The sequence below is a fragment of the Lipotes vexillifer genome, unplaced genomic scaffold, assembly GCF_000442215.2.
Source record: "Lipotes vexillifer unplaced genomic scaffold, Lipotes_vexillifer_v1.1 scaffold437, whole genome shotgun sequence".
Lineage (NCBI taxonomy): Eukaryota > Metazoa > Chordata > Mammalia > Artiodactyla > Lipotidae > Lipotes > Lipotes vexillifer.
The window spans coordinates 287458-307424 of NW_006785990.1; the positions used below are offsets into that span (position 1 = coordinate 287458).

The following is a 19967-nucleotide window of genomic DNA, read 5'->3' on the forward strand; positions in this document are numbered from 1 at the left end:
CAATACTCTACCTTTCAAACTTATCTTAAAGAGAAAGATTTTAATAAACCATACCTATTTGAACTGGCCATGAATTAAATCTGCAATAAAATAAGTATATATTGAAATATGTGGTCTTATATTTTTGTACTTTGATTTGTGCATTTGTCTTTAATGAATATGTATTTTTAATAATCAACTTTGTATAAAACATATTATATGTCCTTGAAATTTTATATCATCTGGGAAATTGATCAGTATACCTTTGATATCTTAATGTTAAGACTTTGATGATTATTGAACACAGTGGTTCCAAGGTCAGAACTTTATGCCTCTCGACTAGGCAAGCATCTGCCAAGCTAAATCAAATATTATTTAATTAATGGTTTGGGACATTTTTTAAACCAATTGAAAATCTATTTAACTATAAACCACATTTTCCCTCTTATTCACAAGATTACTATGTAAGAGCATCAAATGTATTGCTTAAATCAATATATATGTTTATACGATTATTCTATTTTGCCAGTCTAATAAGCCTATCAGAAACAAACAAGAACGAATTGAAAGAGGTTAGCCTAACCCAATATGACTTGTTCTTGGGGAACTGGTATCACCTCCTAGGAATCACCTTTTCGTTTCTAAGTATTTGCAAATCTGTTTTCAATTAAATCATTCATAAATTTTGCCATGGTTGCACATCAAATTCACTAGCATATCAAATAAAAAATTCAACTGCTTTTCAAAAGGTTAGATATTTAAACATCATCAATAATCTGACACTATTCTCATTTTTAAATATTATAAGCAGTGCACTTGCATATATATCTGCAATTTTCTAATGTCTTGGGATGGTTATCCAACTGAATCTGGAAGCAAGATTTAAAAGGCATTAGGGAAAAATGATTTATTTATTTATCGAGGACCAACTGAATGCCAACACCAGGCTGGATCTTATAAAGTTCAATTTAATTAACTGACATAACACACCACTGAACTGGTAGGTTTGTGTCTATTTTGGAGATGAGAAAGCTAAGGCTCTGATCCATGAAGTGACCACCTAAAATCACACAGACAGCAAGCCACTATGCTAGCACAATGTTCAAATCCCATGATTTTTATATTGCAGCAGTGATTCTGCTTCAGTTTATCATCCATTCATACCACCCAGTATTCCTTAAGCACTGGCATTCTCTTTCCTTGTGACAGTTTTAAAATCAAAACTAGAGTTTAGAAATTAATTCTGCCTAAACTTTACATTTGTTTTCTTCAGCATTTTTCCCAATTTAAGCTAATTCTGTAACTTGGCCCTACCTGCATGTGTTTTCCTTTTCTTTTTTTAAAATTTATTTATTTTAACTTATTTATTTTTGGCTGTGTTGGGTCTTCGTTGCTGCATGCGGGCCTTCTCTAGTTGCAGCAAGTGGGGGCTACTCTTCGTTGCAGTGCGTGGGCTTCTCATTGCAGTGGCTTCTCTTGTTGTGGAGCACGGGCTTTAGTAGTTGTGGCTCACAGGCTCAGTAATTGTGGCTCGCGGGCTCTAGAGTGCAGGCTCTTTAGTTATGGCGCACAGGCATAGCTGCTCCATAGCATGTGGGATCTTCCCGGACCAGGGATCAAACCCATGTCCCCTGCAGTGGCAGGTGGATTCTTAACGACTGCACCACCAGGGAAGTCTCATGTGTTTTCAAGTAGATGTGCCTGTTTTGTTTTATTACCCTGTGCACTATCTCTCAACTTCTGTACTTGTCTTTTAGCCGTCTGACCCCATGGGAGATGCCCTGGGCATCGGCTTGCTGTCCCTTCCTCACTGGGATCATCTGTAATTAGACGACTACCATTTTATTATTTAAAGACCTTCCCTTCTGAAATTTCTTGTAATCTGAGATAACTGCCAAGTTATGCCTAGCTATTTTTCTATTTCAGGTCTATTATAATAAATTTCAATAAGACAGTTTCTCTTTCCCCCAAACTTCTCATTACTTGCATTATCAACACATTATTTTCTTTCTATAATAATTAAAATGTGAACAGATCCACATGGCCCCAAATTTGCCATAAATATGCTGGTTGTTTTCCAAGACACTTGACCTGGGCTTGTTAGAAGACAGTTACTGAACACCAAGAACACCCAGGTTGGCCGGAAGATGGATGGTTACATAGTCACTGAACACCAAGAGCAATGACCAACACATTGAAACCACTTCATTTCCACTTCAGAGGACACTGGAATCGAGGTCCCATTGTACACCGGTGGTCTCACTTCAAGTTGTCACTGTATCCCTCTCGCTCTCAGTAGCACTTGATATAGCCTCACTGGTACCCAAATGTCCCACATGATACTATACAAGCCCAATGAGGAGCTCATTCTCAACAACAGATATTCTTCTCCCTGGTTTCACCAGCAGCCCCATTTCTCCTACTTTCTCTCTATATTCAACCATTTCTTCCTCCAGCTTTCAAATGCTCATTTTTGTGATTATTTATTTTCCTACTGACTCTAGGTTACCTGAGTCTGTCAAGTTCTCTTGTCCAGTCATTCATGCACCTGTCCAACCCTACTAAGTTCTAGCTAAGTACAAAGCCCTTTACTTAGGATGGAGAATCCTAATATGACTCTTTCTACCCTCAAAGAGCTCACGGTCTAATAAAGCAGACAATTTATAATTGAACAGTAATAATTCAATTTAATAAGTCTGATGATGGAAACACAAAGAGAACAAATACATCAGTTAAAATTCAATTTAAGAAGTTCTATATGGAAAAAAAAAAATAAGGGAAGGAAAACCATACAGGATTAAAAAAAAACACCTGCATCTTAAAAAAGTTCAACTCTTACACTAGCTAAGTACTGGAAGTACATATATCGAGATACCCACCTCGACTTAGCAATCTGAGGCAAAATGGAATATACATGTAGTTATAAAGTTGAGTCTGGAAGGGTGGCTAAGGTCAAGTGAAGATTCTGTGCTAAAGAAGCTGAATTGTTAACCTGAAATGTATGGGGAGCCACTGGAAATTTAAAAGCAAGGAACTGAATTGATCAGAATTTATTTTACAAAGATGTTTCTGCTGGCTATACAGAGAAAGGTTTGAAGGAGTTCTTCAAGAAAGAAAAAAGAAAGTCAGAAGGCTGCTGTAATAAACTAAGTGGTCATCAGGACCTGGATATGGCAGAAAGAAAACATAAATGACAGCTATTTGAGAGATTCAGGAGATAGGATGGTTATGATCTATTTACAGAATAGTCTGGAGAGTATGGAACAGGTAGGGTTTTATAATGACCCCAGTTTCTGCTTAGTTAAAAATAATATTCAAAAAGGAAGAGGATAGGATGAATAGAGAACAAGGAATTTTTAGTACAGTAAAGCTGCTTTGTATGCTACTATGCTACTGGATACGCATCATTATACATTTATCAAAATCTATGTAATGCACAATACATGAATGAGCCCTAGGTAAACTGTGACCTTCAGTTAATAATCATGTAACAATGTCAGCTCATCAAATGCACCACATTACTGCAAAATATTAATAATAGGGGAAATTAGCGGGGTGGGTATATGGAAACTCTCCATACTTTCCACTCAATTTTCCTGTAAACCTAAAGCCATTCAAAAAACTAGTCTATTTTTTTAGAAAAAATAGAAGGTGTGAGAAATACCAGTTTGAGGTCTCCCAGCACCTTGGGCATGCCACTCTAAGTTAGCCATAGAGAAGGATCATCTTCTTGAACAGTCTACACAGTAAGCCTAAGGAAGCCCTATCTCTACACTTCCTTAGGATCCCAACATCTGCTTCAGAGGACTGGGTTCCAAACCTTTCACATTTCTTTCACAGCATGATAATGTAGTTCTAGATGTGACAGGAGAGAAGCAGGCACGCATCCCATCACAGGAGTGGCACAATCTGTTTGCCCCTTATGAACCCAGCTTTCCTGAATTATATCAATTTTGCTCATATATTGTGCATTCATAAGCCTGAGCCTGAATACAAATTCTACAGCCAGTTTGTGCCTATGGATGATTTATCACAGCCATAAAAATCTGGAGCTTTTCAATTCATGGTTCCAATGTGAAACAGTACACAGACTGCAAGCTGCATTTCATGTGATTCTAATGGATCCATGAACACAGGAGCAATAGAGGAATAAAAAGGATGATTTTAAAAAAATCAAAAAATGTGGAAAATCTCCAATGTGACCTTTAGAAAAAGGTGTTCTAGCAACACTTTGTCCAGCAGGAAACCAACACGTGTACCCAATAGAAGACTTTGCCCTCAAGATAAAAATAAATAATCGGGGAAAAACAAACAAAAAGCAAAGCCAACTCCTTCTTTGCATACAGATCTATAAATGGAGTGTGACCCGAAAAACAAGGAGCACAGAATACACGACTTCAGAGTTTAGGAGTGACATTCCTGATTCCCAGCTATTGCAGACACACTTCTAGGGATATGCAGCTCATCACCTCCCAAGGTCATTTACTAAACTTCAGACAGGTCTGACACCAGGAAAGGACTTTTTGTTGTTGAGCTAAACTCTATTATCTTGAATTGTTCTACCCAAAGTTCCTCATTTTCTATATATGAACCAAAAAGAACAAGTCTTCCTTCAAAACTTAATGCATCCATTTAACATATATTGGGCATACATAGTGAGTGGTACGGACTGAATGTTGTGTCCCACCCAGCCCTCACCAAATTCACAAGTTGAAGCCCTTACCTCCAATGTGATGGCATTTCGAGGTGAGCCTTTGGGAGGTAATTTGGTTTAGATAAGGTCATGAGGGTGGAGCCCCCATGATGGGATTAGTGACCTTATAAGAAGAAAGACCAGTGCTCCTTCTCTCTCCACCATGTGAGGACCCAGCAGAGAGAAGGAGGCCATCTGCAAGCCAGGAAGAGGATTCTCACCAAGAACCAAATCTGCTGGCACCGGGATCTTGGACTTCCCAGCCCCCAGAACCATGAGAAACAAATTCCTATTGTTTAAGCCATCCAGTCTATGGTATTTTGTTAAGGCAGCTGAGCTGTGACAGGCATTGTGCTAAGCATTGGTTATACAATGGAGGACAAACAAACTCAGTCCCTGGATCCACGGAGTTTATTATCTAGAAGGACGGATGCATTATAACAAAAAGTAAACACATAAACTCATGTGACAATTACTAAGAAAGAAAAGTACTAAAGTATATGAAGGAGAAAAATAGAAAAGGGTGATTTAAACTGAGGAATATCCCGGAAGGCCACTGTGAGGAGGTGACATTTGAGTAGAGACTTGAGAAATGAGTCAGTGTTGGCTGGGTCAAAAGCATAGAAGAGTGTTCCAAAAATAACTAGCTTAGTGAAGGCCACAGAGCAGAAAACTAAGTGTGATCTTTGAGAAACATAGCCAGGGAAGCAAGAGCACTGAGAAATGAGATTAAATACAGTTAGACAGAGGGCATGCAGAATGCCCCTACAGCTTTGTAGAAAGTCTTGAAATCAAGTAGTGCTGGTCTTCCAACTTTGTTCTTTTTCAAAATTCTGTTCCCCATTCTAGAGCCTTTGCATATATATATATAATCTTTTCCAGTTCTATTTTTTAAAAGTCTCCTGGGATTTTAATGGGGATTGCATTGACTCTATAGCTCACTTAGGACGATTTGCCATCTCAACATATTGAGTATTCCAATCCATGAATACTGGATATCTCTCCATTTATTTAGATCTTTAATTTCTCTTGGTGACATTTTCCACTAAATTTTCTGCTAAAGGTATAACTTACACATTTAAAAAAAAAAAAAGTATTCCTAAGAATTTATACTTTTGGTACTATTATAATTTTTTAAAATTTGTTTTCCAGTTGTTGGTTATTAGTATGTAAAAATACAATTGATTTTTGTATAGGGACTTTGTTTCTGGCAGCCTATGAAGATTTATTTATTAGATTTAATTTTATTAGAAGACTTTTAGGATTTTTCACAAAGCTAATCATGTCATCAGAAAACAGTGTTACTTCTCCCTCTCAAGTCTGTACACCTTTCATTTCTTTTATTGCTTGTTGGTGAGACAAGGACCCACAATATGATGTTGGGGAAAAAGCATCACTAAGTATGTTGTTAGTAGTCAGTTCTCTGTGCTGTTATCAGGGTGTGGAAGTTTCCTTTTATGTATTTATTTATTAATCATGAATGGGTGGTTAATTTTGTCAGATGCTTTTCTGTATCGTTTGAGATGATCGTGTGAATTTTGCTCTTCATTTTGTTAATGTGATGAATCACATTAACAACAAATGAGCTTGTATCTCAGGGATAAGACTACACTGGAATATGATATATTATCCTGTTTATATATTGCTAGATTCAATCTCCTACCATTTTGTTGAGGATGTTTACATCTAAGTTCATGGGAGATATTGGGCAGTGATTTTCTTTTCTTGTAATATCTTTTTTGGTTTTGGGTATCAGAATCATGCCAGTTTCATTAAATGAATTAAAAAACATTTTCTCCTCTATTTTCTGAAAAAGTTTACGATTAGTGTCATTTCTTTGTGTGTTGACTAGAATTTCATTTGTAGTGAGGCTTACAAATCCAATATATTTAATAGATAATTAATATGCAGATTTTCTGTCTCTTTTTAAATCAGTTTTTATAAGATGTGTTTTTAAAGAAATGTATCCATTTCATTTACGTTGTTGAATTTACTGGCATAAAGTTGTGCATAATATTGTCTTATTACTCATTTAATGTCTAAAACATCCATACTGAAAACCCCACTTTCATTCGTGATATTAATAATTTCAGTTTTCTCTCATTTTTCTTGATTATTCTTGTTTGGGGTTTATTAACTTTATTAAACTTTTCAAACAACCAACTTTTGACTTTGCTAATTTTCTATGTTGTTATACATAATCTATGTCTTTCTTTAAAATTACTTTGAGTTTAGCCTGTTCTTATTTTTTTTTATCTTTTCTGAGAGGGAAACTAAGAATCTCAAAGTTAAGCATTTTCTTTCCCTTATATAGGCATTTAAAGCTATAAACTTTCCTTTAAGCATTATTTTACCTACATTCCACAAATTTCGATATATTGTTTTCATTATTGCTTACTTAAAAATAATTTTTATATTTCTTTTATAATTTTTTTCTTTGACCCATAGGTTTAGAATTATGTTATTTAAATTTCAGTGGGGATTTTCTAGATTTTTTTTTTTTTTTTGGCTTTCTACTTTAACTCAATTAGAGTGATAGAATATACTTGGTAAGATTTTATTCTTTTGAACTTGATTGAGATTTAACTCTATGGCCCAATGAATGATGCATCTTGGTGGATGCATACTTGAAAAGAAGGTGTATTCTGCAATTGTTGGGTATAGTGCCCTATCAATGTCAATTACATCAAGTTGGTTGATAGCATTTTTTAGATCTTCTATAGCCTTGTTAGTCTTTTGCTTACTTGTTATGTCAATTTCTAAGAGAATGAAATTAAAATTTGGACTATATTAGATTTTTCTATTTCTCCCATTAGATTTGTCAATTTTTATGTCATAAACTTTGATGCTTCATTATAAAGTACAAACATGTTTAGAATTGCCTTTTTGGTGAAATTGTTTCTTTTATCATTATGTAAGGTCCCCCTTTACCCCCTGTAACACCCTATGGCATAAATTCTACTTTGTCTAATGTTGAGATAGCCTCACAAGCTTTCTTACGCTTATTATTTGCATGGTATATCTTTTCCCTTCTTTCTCAATCTACCTGTGCCTTTATGTTTAAAATGCTTGTAAACAGCATATTTTTCCAGTTTTATAGTTGTTAATGATGGGAGGTCTAGTCAGATAACTGTTATTCCATCATGGCATGTAGAGTAAGTCCCACATTCTTTTTCTTGGTACCATTAATATGCACCATCTTTCTTTTCCAGTTTGTGGTGCCCCAAAGGCAGGAACTGATGTATAGCTCTATTAAAATGCATTTGTTAGCTGAAGCCAATCACCTCAGGCTATTAGAATTTCATAGATCATTTTTGGCTAATTGGAGGCAGTGCTTGTCAAACTTTAATGTGAATAAAAATCATTTGGAGACCTACTTAGATATAAATTCTGATTCATGAGATCTGAGATAAGGCCTGGGATTTATGCCAGCAATGTTGGTCTGTGTGCCACACTTTGAAGAGCACAGACTGTGTAAGACTTGCCAGCTCACAAAGAGTCATCCAGGTCTTCTATGTCACAGGGTGCTAACTTGAATGACTTGATGTTGAAAGGTGAGTATGTGAAAGTGTGAAGCTAGCAGCTCTGATAAAACAGAGGATGGTGGGACCGGAGGCAAACTGAAGAGTGCTGGCATCCCCAAAGTCATTCAAATTTAAATATTTAAAACACTATATGCTACCAAAAAACCCCATAAACTTGGGATGCAAATTCAGGTCACATCCAACTGTTTATGATTCCTGTTCAATGTCTTTATCCATAAGTTAATTTAAAAAATGGACTCTGCACATCCAAATTGATGATGATCCGTGTGTAAAAAGCCTTTAAGTTCAGTTTGCAAAGAGCAACTGACCCCCCTTGGGTTTGGCCATGACTTCTTAGATACAACAATAGCATGATCAATTAAAAATATGTTAAGTTGGCTTTATTTGGCCTAATACACATCTAGCGCTGCCCTGCTCATACTTTTTTCCCACTTTATCCACAAAGATATCTTAAAATTTACATACATAGGTCTTCATAAAATCCATACATCTCTCTCTCTTTATATACATATATAAAATAAATCTACACATTATAAAATTTGTAAATATATATATATATATATATATATACACATACACATGTATTTATTTATCATAAGGCTTTCACTTATCAATATGTATTTAAGGTTCCTCCATGGTTTTCCATGGCTTGATAGTTCCTTTCTTTTTAGCACTGAATAATATTCCATTACCTGGATGTACTCCAGTTTATTTATACTTTACCTCTTTAAGGACATCTTAGTTGTTGCCACATTTTGACAATTTAGGAAAACTGCTATAAAAAATTCACATGCAGGTTTTCATGTGGATATGGAGAAAGAGGAATGGGAGGGAGGAGGAGGAAGGATTGAACTAGAGGGAGGAAGAGGGAGGACAGAAAGCACAGGGGGGAGAGGAGGAAGAGAAGGGAAAGGGAAGGAGGAAGGGGAAGATGATGGAAACAGGGGGGGGAAGAGAAAGAGGGAAGAACAGAGAACAGAGTAAGAAGGGGAAGAGAGGTAAAGAAAGAGGAGAGGAGAAAGAGGAGGTGAATGGGGTATACTTATGCTTCTCTGTAGCATTACATACAAGAAGAGCAAGGGAACAAATTCTATAGAATTTGTTCCCTTGCTCAGGCAATGGAGCAACTTCTATAGAATAGTGAGGGGAGAGGTTGTGACGCAAGAATATTACACCCAGATAAGTTTAATTCATGTGTAAATACAACAGAAAAAGATTCGCAGATATGCTGTCCCAGAAAATATACCACTCTTGCTAGATATATTGCTCAAAGAGCTATTCTAGTTGAATAAAAATGCATTAAAGAAATGAATGATGGCTAAATCATAGAATAAAGAGGTATTCAACAAGCATTGAAACATTTTGAACATAGGATTCAGTCCAAATAATGACTATAAACATGGATGAGATAAAACAAAAGAATGCAAATGCCAAATATGTATCTTAGAGAAACCGTAGATTTAAAAACATAACAAAAGAAAAAAATCAGAGTAAACTGAGTCTAAAATCTCAGATTCTATCAACCAAAGAAATGATTGAGTAGATGCAAGAAGAGGAAAAAAAGATATTCCACTATCCTCTTACATAGGCAGAGATATGAATATATGGTTTCACTCTTGATTCTGAAAGAGAAATAGCAGTGCATGCAAATTTAAGCCTAAAGGAAACCACTGGAGGTTAAAAGAGGATGCTTAATTTCTAGTAGGGGGAAGGTGGTGGGAGAAACATAGTAATAACAATGGTAACTGAATGTTAAACTTTACGACAATAATTAAGAATGCATAAAAATCATGTAAACACGATAGCAGTAAGAACAAATGTATTTATGTCGTAATACCTGTCAACTGTATTTCAACAAATTAGATAGTCTAGCTAGAAAAAATGGACAAATTTCTAGAAATGCACAACCTACTAAGACTGAATCATGAAGAAACAGAATATCTGAATAGACCTATAACTAGTAAGGATATCTAACCAGGATCTAATCAGAAAAGCCCAGGACCAGATAGCTTCACTGTGGAATTCTACAATTTAAAGAAGAATAAACACCAGGACTTCCCTGGCGGCTCAGTGGTTAAGAATCCACCTGCCAATGCAGGGGACACGGGTTCGATTCCTGAGAAGATCCCACACGCCATGGAGCAACTAAGCCTGTGTGCCACAACTACTGAGCCTGTGCTCTAGAGCCCATGAGCCACAATTACTGAAGTCAGCATGTTGTGCTCCACAACAAGAGAAGCCACTGCAATGAGAAGCCCGTGCACTGCAACACAGAGTAGCCCCTGCTCTCTGCAACTAGAGAAAGCCCACGTGCAACAAAGAAGACCCAATGCAGCCAAATAAATAAATAAATAATTTTTAAAAAGAAGAAGAAACACCAATCTTCATCCAACTCTTACCAAAAAAATTCAAGAGGAGGGAATACTTCCTAATTCATTTTACGAGGCCAGCATTACCTTGATACTAAAGTCCAAAAAAGACACTACAAAAAAAGAAAACTACCAACCAATATTCCTAATGAATGTGGATGCAAAACTTCTCAGTGAAATACTTGCAAACTGAATTCAACAGCATATTAAAAGGATTACGTACCATGACCAAGAAGGATTTATTCCTGGAATGCAAGAATGGTTCAACATAAAAAATTTTATCAATGTAATATAGCACATTAACAGAATGAAGATACAAATCACATTATCATCTCAATGCAGAAAAAGCATTTGAAAAAATCCAGCACCCTTTCATAATAAAAACTCAACAGGCTAGGAATAAAAGGAAACAACCATAATGTAACAATGGTTGAGAAACCCAAAGCTAACGTCATACTCAATGGTGAAAGACCGAAAGACTTCTCTCTAAAATTAGGAACAAGACAAGGATATCTTCTTTTACCATGTAGTACTAGAAATCATAGTTAGACAATTAGGTAAGAAAAAGAAATAATTGGAAATAAATTGGAAAGGAAGAAGTAAAAGTATCTCTGTTGTCAGACAACATGACCTTATATGTAGAAAATGCTAAAATTAGACAGACACATATGCACACACACACACAAAACTATTAGAACAAATTAATTAAGCAATGTTTCAGGATACAAAAATCAATGCACAAAACCCAGCTGCATTTCTATACATTCAGAATGAATGTCTGAAAGGGAAATTACAAAACCAATTCCAATTACAATAATATCAAAAAGAATAAAATACTGAAGAAAAATAACAAAAAGGCAAAAGGCATGTACACCAAAAACTAAAAATTTTGGAAAAAAAATTTAAAACACAAATAAATGGAATGAATCCTGTATTCATGGATTGGAAGACTTAATATTGTTATGATGTCAATACTACCTAAAGCAATCTATAAATTCAATGCAACCTCTATCAAAATACCAATGATGTTTTCTGCAGAAATAGAAAAATCCACCCTAAAATTCATACGGAATCTCAAGGGACACCAAATAGCCAAAACAATCTTGATAAAGAACAAAGTTGGAGATCTCAAACTTCTGAATTTAAAATGTACTACAAGCCACAGTAATCAAAACAGTGAGGAACTGGCATGATGACAGACATACAAACAAATGGAATAGAATAGACAACATAGAAATACTGTCCCATAAGTGGTCAAATGATTTTCAACAATGGTGTCAAGATTTCTTAGTTATGACAACAAAAGCAAAGGCAATGACGACAACAAAGAAATAGATAATTTGGACTTCATCAAAATTAAAAAAAAAAAAATTCTGCATCCAAGGACACTATCAGCAGAAAGAAAAGGCAACCCATGGAATGGGAGAAAGTATTTGCAAATCACATATCTCGTAAGGGATTAATATCCAGAATATAAAAATCTCCTACAACTCAGTAACAAACAAACAAAAACAACTCAATTAAAAATGGGCAAAGGACTTGAACAGAAATTTCTATAAAGAAGGTATGCAAATGGAAAATAAACACATGAAAATATGCTCAACATCTCTGATCATGAGGGAAATGCAAATCAATACCAAACTGAGATCACTTCATACCCATTAGGATAGCTATTACAAAAATAAAAACAAAAACAAGCGTTGGTGAGGATTTAAAGAAATTGGAATCCTTGTGTCTTGCTGGTGGGAATGTGAAATGGTGCAGCTACTGTGGAATATGGTAAGGTAGTTCCTCAAAATTATTAAACATAAAATTTCCATATGATCCAGCAATTTCACTTCTGACTATATACACAAAAATATTGAAAGCAGGGACTTGAACAGCTATTTTTATGCCTATATTTATAGCAGCATTAGTAAATAATAGCCAAAAGATGGAAGCAACCCATGTTCCTGGAAAGATGAATAGATCAATAAAATGTGGCATATTCATACAATGAAATGCTATTCATCCTTAAAAAGCAAGGACATTCTGATACATATGACAAAATGGTGAACCTTGAAGACATGCTAAGTGAAATAAACCAGTCATAAAAAGACAAAAACTGTATTATTTCACTTATATGAGGTACCTAGAGAGTCAAATTTATAGACAGAAAATAGAATGGTGGTTTCCAGGGTCTGGGGAAGAGGGGAATAAAGAATATTGTATATATATTTGCAAGATGATGTGATCTAGAGATAGTAGTGATATTTGCAGAACACTGTGATTATACCTAATGACACTGAATTGTACACTTAAAATGATTAAAATGATAAAATTTATGTTATGTATATTTTACCACAATTTTAAAAACAAAAATAAAAAAACAACAAACATGCATTTTAATAATATATTCTAATATCTAGGTAAATTTGTTTTTTTAAAAAAAGTGAAGTTTATTCAGTAAGTAAAATACCAAAAAATAACAATTTAAAAACTAACTTTAGAAGACTATCCATTGAATAAATTGGAAAAAAACTAATTATCTCCTAAAAAGGAAGGGATCAGACAGCTTCAAAAATGAGTTGTTGAGGCAGGGGTGCAGTGGAACAGAATAATATAGGAGCAAAGTTTTTGTACACTATTAAAATAAGGTAGTATTAATCCAAGTTAAATTGCTATAAACTAAGATATTAATTGTAATGCCTAGGGCAACCACTAAGAATATAACTCAAAAAATATACAGTAAAAGAAACAATAAGGTAATTAAAATGGTATGCAAAACATATCTACTTAACACAAAATAAGGCAGTAATGGAGAAAATGAACAACAAAAAGGATGTAAGACATATATAAAATGAATAGCAAAATGGCAGAAGTGAAGTCTTCTTTATCACTAATTACATTAAGTATAAATGGATTAAACTTTCTGATTAAAATGTAGACATTGGTAGATTGAATTAAAAACCACAATTCAACTATTTGCTGTGTAGAAGCTACTCGCTTTAGATTCAGAGACAGATAGACTGATATAAAAGGATAGAAAAAATATTCTGCACAAACAATAATCAAAAGAGAACTGGAGTGGCTATGCTAATGATCAGAAAAAGTAGACTTTAAAACAAAAATTTTATGAGAAACAAAGAACACTATATAATGATAAAACAGCCATCAATAAGAATATGTAACAATTATAATTATAAACATATACACATATAACAAATGAAGAGAAATTGATAAAATTGAAGGGAGAAAGAGGCAGGTCTACAAAACTAGTTGGAGACTTCAATATCCCACTTTCAGTAATTGATAGAACAAGGCAGAAGATCAACAAGTAAATGAAAACATGAACAACACTATAAACCAGCTAGACTTGATTAAATAGACAATATGAATTGCCCTACAGCTATGAAAAATTTAATTCACAATTTAAAAGCTCCAAAAATATGAAATCTCCATGCCTGGATGGTTTCCCCGGAGAATAATGCCCACCACTTAAAGATGAATTAACAGCAATTTTACATAATCTCTTCCAAAAAATAGAAGATGATTTCCTAAATCACTTTATGAGGCCTGTGTTACCCTGATATCAAAACCAGACAAAGACACTACAAATAAAAGTACAAACCAATATTTCTTCTAAGTTTGGAAGCAAAAATCCTCAACCAGAATACAACAATATATGAAAAGAATCATAGACCATGACAAAGTGAGATTCATTCAAGATATACATTTGAAAAAACAATCAATTTAATCTACCATATTAATAAGTTAAAGAAGAAAAAGCATATAATTATGGCAAGTAATGCAAAAAAAGCATATGGCAAACTCCAGTACCCATTCATGATAAATATTCTCAGCAAATCATGATCTTTTGGCTTAAAGCAATTATAACTATAATTAATGCAATTCCTGTCAAAACCACAGAATTTTTTTATATAGCCATAGACAAACTTATTCTAAAATTTGTATGGAAAATGCAGGCCCCAGAATAGTTAAAACAATCATGACAAAGAACAATAAAATGGGAGGGATCACTATGCTCAGTATTAAGGCTCACTGTGCAGCCACAGTAATCAAGACAGTGTGCTATTGGCAAAGGAATCAGCACATAGATCAATGGAATGAATAGGGAACCCAGAAATAGACCCACATAAATATGTTCAACTGATTTCGGACAAACATAAATAGTAATTAAATTAATAAGTGGTGCTATAGCAATTGGACATCCATAGCCAAAAAAAAAAAAAAAAAGAGAACTCAAACTTCACACCTTATACAAAAATTAACTCAAAACTGATTGTGGACCAAAATGTAAAACTAAAAAACTTTTAGAAAAACAGGCAAACAAACAAACAAACAATCCCAGATTATCTTCAGGGTCTAGGGCTAGGCAAAGAGTTAGACTTGATACCGAAAGCATGATCCACAAAAGAATAAATTTATAAATTAGACCTCATAAGAATTAAAAACTCCTCTTTGTGAAAGACCTCGATAAGAGGTTGATAAAACAAACTTCAGAGTGGGGGAAAATATTTGCAAACCACACATCTGGCGAGAAACCAGTGTGTAAAATATATAAAGAACTTTCAAAACTCAACATTAACAATCCAGTGAGAAAATGGGCAAAACACATGAAAAGGTATTTCACCAAAGAGAATACACAGATAGTAATAAGCACATGAAAAGGTATTCAATATAATTAGTCGTTAGGGAAACACAAAACCACAATGCACTATCTCACCATGCCTATCAGAATAGTATAATAAAAAATAGTGACAACACTAAATATTGGCAAAGACGCAAAGAAACTGGCTCATTCCTACATTACTAGTAAGGTAAAATGGTACAGTCACTAGAAAGCAGTTTGATCATTTTTTAATAAAACAACATGCTATTACCACAGATGCAGCAATTACATTCTTGGATATGTATCACATATTAATAAAAACATGTTCACACAAAAACCTACACACAAATGTTCACAGTGGCTTTATTCATAATTGCCCAAAACTGGAAACAACCCAGATGTCCTTCAATAGGTGGATTGTTAAATAAACTGTGTTACATTGGCTTCTACCAAGCAAAAAGAAGCAATGAACTATTAATACACATAACAATTTGAATGAATCTCCAGAGAATTATACTGAAAGAAAAAGTCAATCCCAAAAGTGTGATTCAATTTATATAACATATTTGAAACAACAAAATTTCAGAGATAGAGAACACATTAGTGTTTTCCAGGTGTTAAGAACAGGACTGGAGGGGAAGTGCAAAGGAGGTGAGTGTGGTTATAAAAGAACAATACAAATCTACACATAACGATAAGATTGTGTAGAATCAAATGCACACACACACACACACACACACACACACACACACACACAGAAATGAGGGCAAGTACAAATGAGAAATCTGAACAGAATCAGTCAATTGTATCAACATTAATATCCTGGTTTTGCAAAATATTACCATTGGGGCAAACTTGTTAAAAGATATTATGAGATCTCTCTGCACTACTAATTATAACTGCATGGGAATCTATAATTATCTCAATAAAATGTCAATTAAAATAAAGGCTAGATAATGTCATTCTGAATTTTGAATCCTAATCAAGAATCTGACCTCTTTCAAATAGGCAGCTGGGAGCTATAGAAGCTGGTTGAGTGGGGATGACTTGATTACAGGGCTATGGATCAAAAGAATCAATATATGACAGTAAGTACGATGAACTAAAGGAGAAATTACTGAAGGCAGGGACACAGAAAACCATAATCAGGGATCAAGTAAGAGGTGGTACTGAAGAGGGTATTGCACCCAAGGAAGTATGGACTTGATCTTTGCCTTTGGTCAGTTCAGCGATGACATATCCAACAGACATTCACTTTGTCCAAGCTCTTTTGTAATTCACACGGTATGTGAGAATCTGACTATAAAGCAAAGGCATTTCCAAGTTATTTTACTATGTTGAACTAATTCTTTTATGCCATATTTTTAACATTTTGGTTAAAATGAAACATTTTTAGTCCTTGGTTCCAATAATTTTACAATTTTGTAACTGTAAGTGACATAAATTTTCTAATCACTGTGATAACTGGCATGTTTTTAAAAATAATTTTTAGATGTTTGAAGACTGGAAAAATATATTAGACTTGTGGTTTTAATTAATTTTAATTAAATGTTTAAAATTTTTGATTAAATACGTTTGTAATCTGTATTGGAAGGTCTGAGGACTTTTAATTTGTTAATTTTTAATGTTTTGATTTATTAGTCTTATAAGCAGAATTTAAATGTTCAAAGAAATATTATTTAATGAATTTATACATTGTTTAATTGCGCATGAAATAAAATACAACAGGAGTGACGCTCCTCATGCATTAAAGATTACTGTCACCAAATTGCAGATTTGGAATCTAAGCTCTTCTCTGCCTCCTTGACACCAGGCTGCCCTGGCTAGGTCTGCATCCTCTCTTTACAGCCTTCTGGAAGGAGTAATGGATCTTACCTTATGGGGTTATCCATCCTGGACACTGTGAGGAAGGCAGCAAGATTGGCTGTGTAGGAGGAGCACACAATGAGGGTGAAGAGCCACCAGCTGCCCATCACGATTCGCATGGCCATGGAGTTCACTGAGGATTCACCACCTGCAGGAGGCAGGCAAAGGGGATTGGTCCTGGGCTTCTGCTCTTTCTTGCATCTCCAGAGATATTCTCTGCCCTGCGGCCAGGCATAAGGAAACACCCCTGGTGGTGAGCTGGGGATCAGGAAAGTGACTGCCGGCTGATTATGGTGGGCTCTGACAATTCTGGGGAAAAAATGCTAGGACCACCAATCTTGGAAAGGGATGGCAGACCACAAAATATGGAAAAGCTAGGATTGGCATTTTTAGTGACAGGATGTTTCTCAAAATGCCAACAGTAGAGTTCTGAATATCAAAATCTTCTAGTTAGAAGATTCTACCTCACTGTGTTGAGAACTTTCAGGGCTGCAACCCTATGTAATGTCCCTTTCCATTTTAAATTCACATGGAACAGTCTCAGGAATTCTGTAAATGTAAAATTACCTCCTACCTGGAGGATTTCCTGGCTTTCTTTTAAGAAATGAGATGCACCATATCACTTTTATTATTACTCAGCCCTCACTTAGATGACCTTTTTTTTTTTTCCTATGATTTTCAGAAATCACTGCATGTGACTTGTAGTCAGAAGCTGCCTCTTTGAGGCCAATTGTTTCTCCTTGGTCCCTTAGGTGGTAGCAGAAGAAAACTCCTCACTGACTATTCTTATATAACCTCTCAAGCAAGTGATACATACATTTGCAATGGTGCAAATAAGGCTAGGACTCACATTAGGAAATTTGCAATTTGTTGTTTCCAGTCAAAACTGCACAATCCTGTAACTCCCCAAGTGCTATCCAGACTTCCCAGAGACAGGAGACTTTGTATCTCAAGGATGGCTGGAGTACCGCTTAGATGATTGCAAAACAATTTTGATTTTTTATCCCATTAAGACTTCAAATTTAAACAAGATGGAGTTTCTGACAACCCTGTCTGCATAACAATCAATCTAATGTGGGAGGCAAGGAAAGTGCAAAGCAGAACTCGCAGGTTAATTTTATCTAAAGTGGAAAATCAGGACTTGAAGTTAAGTTCCGTGTTGTGATCTCATTTAGTTCCTATCTGGTATTACTCAGAGAAACTGGGAGCAGCATGATATTAGGACTACCTTAGAGATTAAATAAAACTGCATTTAAAATGACTTTGGCAAAATGCGTCTAAGAACGTTGCCAACGGACAAGTTCTTCCAAGCCCCTGGGGCTCTTCCAACATTGAGAAACCAGGAGGGTACCTTGCTGTACGAAGGCTCCGTAGACGATCCAGATGGCACTGTTTAAGGTGGCAGAAGCAGACGGCCGGGGCTGGGCAGCACTCTGAGCCCTCACGGCCTGTATCCGGTTCAATACAAATATCAGCACGCCAACCACAGGGATGGCTGCTGCAATGCAGGCCCACACGGCAAAATCAAAAGGAGCAAAAAGGGAGAAGATGCTGATTTTCTCCTCGGGCTTCTTGATGAGGATCCCCACCGAGTAGTCCATGTACCGCTTGCTGAAGTCCACCACGCTCTCCCTCTCCGGGGTGATGGTGATGGCGGAGATGGCTAGGTCCGCTCTCTGAAAGGCAAACCCATCTCATCAGACAGCAGTCCTCAGTTTACCACTAGGTTCCTCCCTGGGTCAAGGCCTGTCCTCTGCCCTTTGGGCTGTTCAGTTCAGAGGAAATGGATTCGCGAGTTGACACCTCGTGACTTTGAATGTTGTAAGGAAAATCCAGCACTAAGGTGTCTGTTATTACCTCTTTTACCTTACAAATTTCTCTCCCAAACCCTAAAAACTCCTGGAAACCACTTCTGGAGGAAAGAGTCTATAACCATCTTCATTCCTGTGTGAATTACAGTTTTTCTTCACTTTCTTAACAGTCCCCTTAGTGAACTATCTCCTTTCTTTTGCTGGTATTTCCCTCTTACTGCCCACCCCCATCCCCGCCCCAACTCTCTTCTATCTTCTTCTGGCCTTATCTACACCCTTCCTGTACTTCAAGGCCACAGGGACACTCCATTTTTCCGTCAAACCTCTCCAAACGCCATTAGCCCACACAGGTATCTCTCTTTTCTAAAATACTTTAGAAGTTATATGGTGAGTATACAACTACCTTGAATCTCATTAGCGTATCAGGCCTAGATTGTTTTATATGCAGACTCTATGTCAGAGAATAACATCCTCCAAGAAAAAAGGGGTCATCCACTTCCTTTGATCTTCTGCCTGCCTTAACTGATGGCTTCTCAGACATATGGGCTGCTTCATCCTTTAGTAAAGCCATGCTGTGAAGGGGCTCTCTGGGCATCCTGTGCTGCGACCTCAAAAGTACCTCCCAAGAATTTTGCTTTCCAAGATGAGCTTAATTTAAAAATAGACAAAGAGGACTTCCCTGATGGCGCGGTGGTTGAGAATCTGCCTGCCAATGCAGGGGATACAGGTTCGAGCCCTGGTCTGGGAAGATCCCACATGCCACGGAGCAACTGGGCCCGTGAGCCACAACTACTGAGCCTGCGCGTCTGGAGCCTGTGCTCCGCAACAAGAGAGGCCGCGACAGTGAGAGGCCCGCGCACCGCGATGAAGAGTGGCCCCCACTTGCCACAACTAGAGAAAGCCCTCGCACAGAAACGAAGACCCAACACAGCCAAAAATAAATAAATAAATTTATAAAAAAAAAACAAAAAACGGAGGTCTGTCGAAAGTGATTCTCCCTCACAACCACAAAATAATAACAATAATAGTAATGGCAACAACAACAATAATAGTAACACCATCACCAGCATTTAAAAAAAAAAAAAAAAAGGG

General features: G+C 35.9%; 1 protein-coding gene across 1 annotated transcript in view; it reads right to left on the minus strand.

The window, feature by feature from the left end:
- Window positions 1-19967, minus strand: part of GRID1 (glutamate ionotropic receptor delta type subunit 1) — a 686100-nt gene that overhangs the window by 95580 nt on the left and 570553 nt on the right. Inside the window, exons 12-13 of the mRNA XM_007458349.1 lie at window positions 18416-18740; window positions 17074-17212 (exon numbers count right to left, since the gene is read on the minus strand). Coding sequence (XP_007458411.1) covers window positions 17074-17212; window positions 18416-18740 — 464 coding nt within the window. The remainder of the gene's footprint in view (window positions 1-17073; window positions 17213-18415; window positions 18741-19967) is intronic.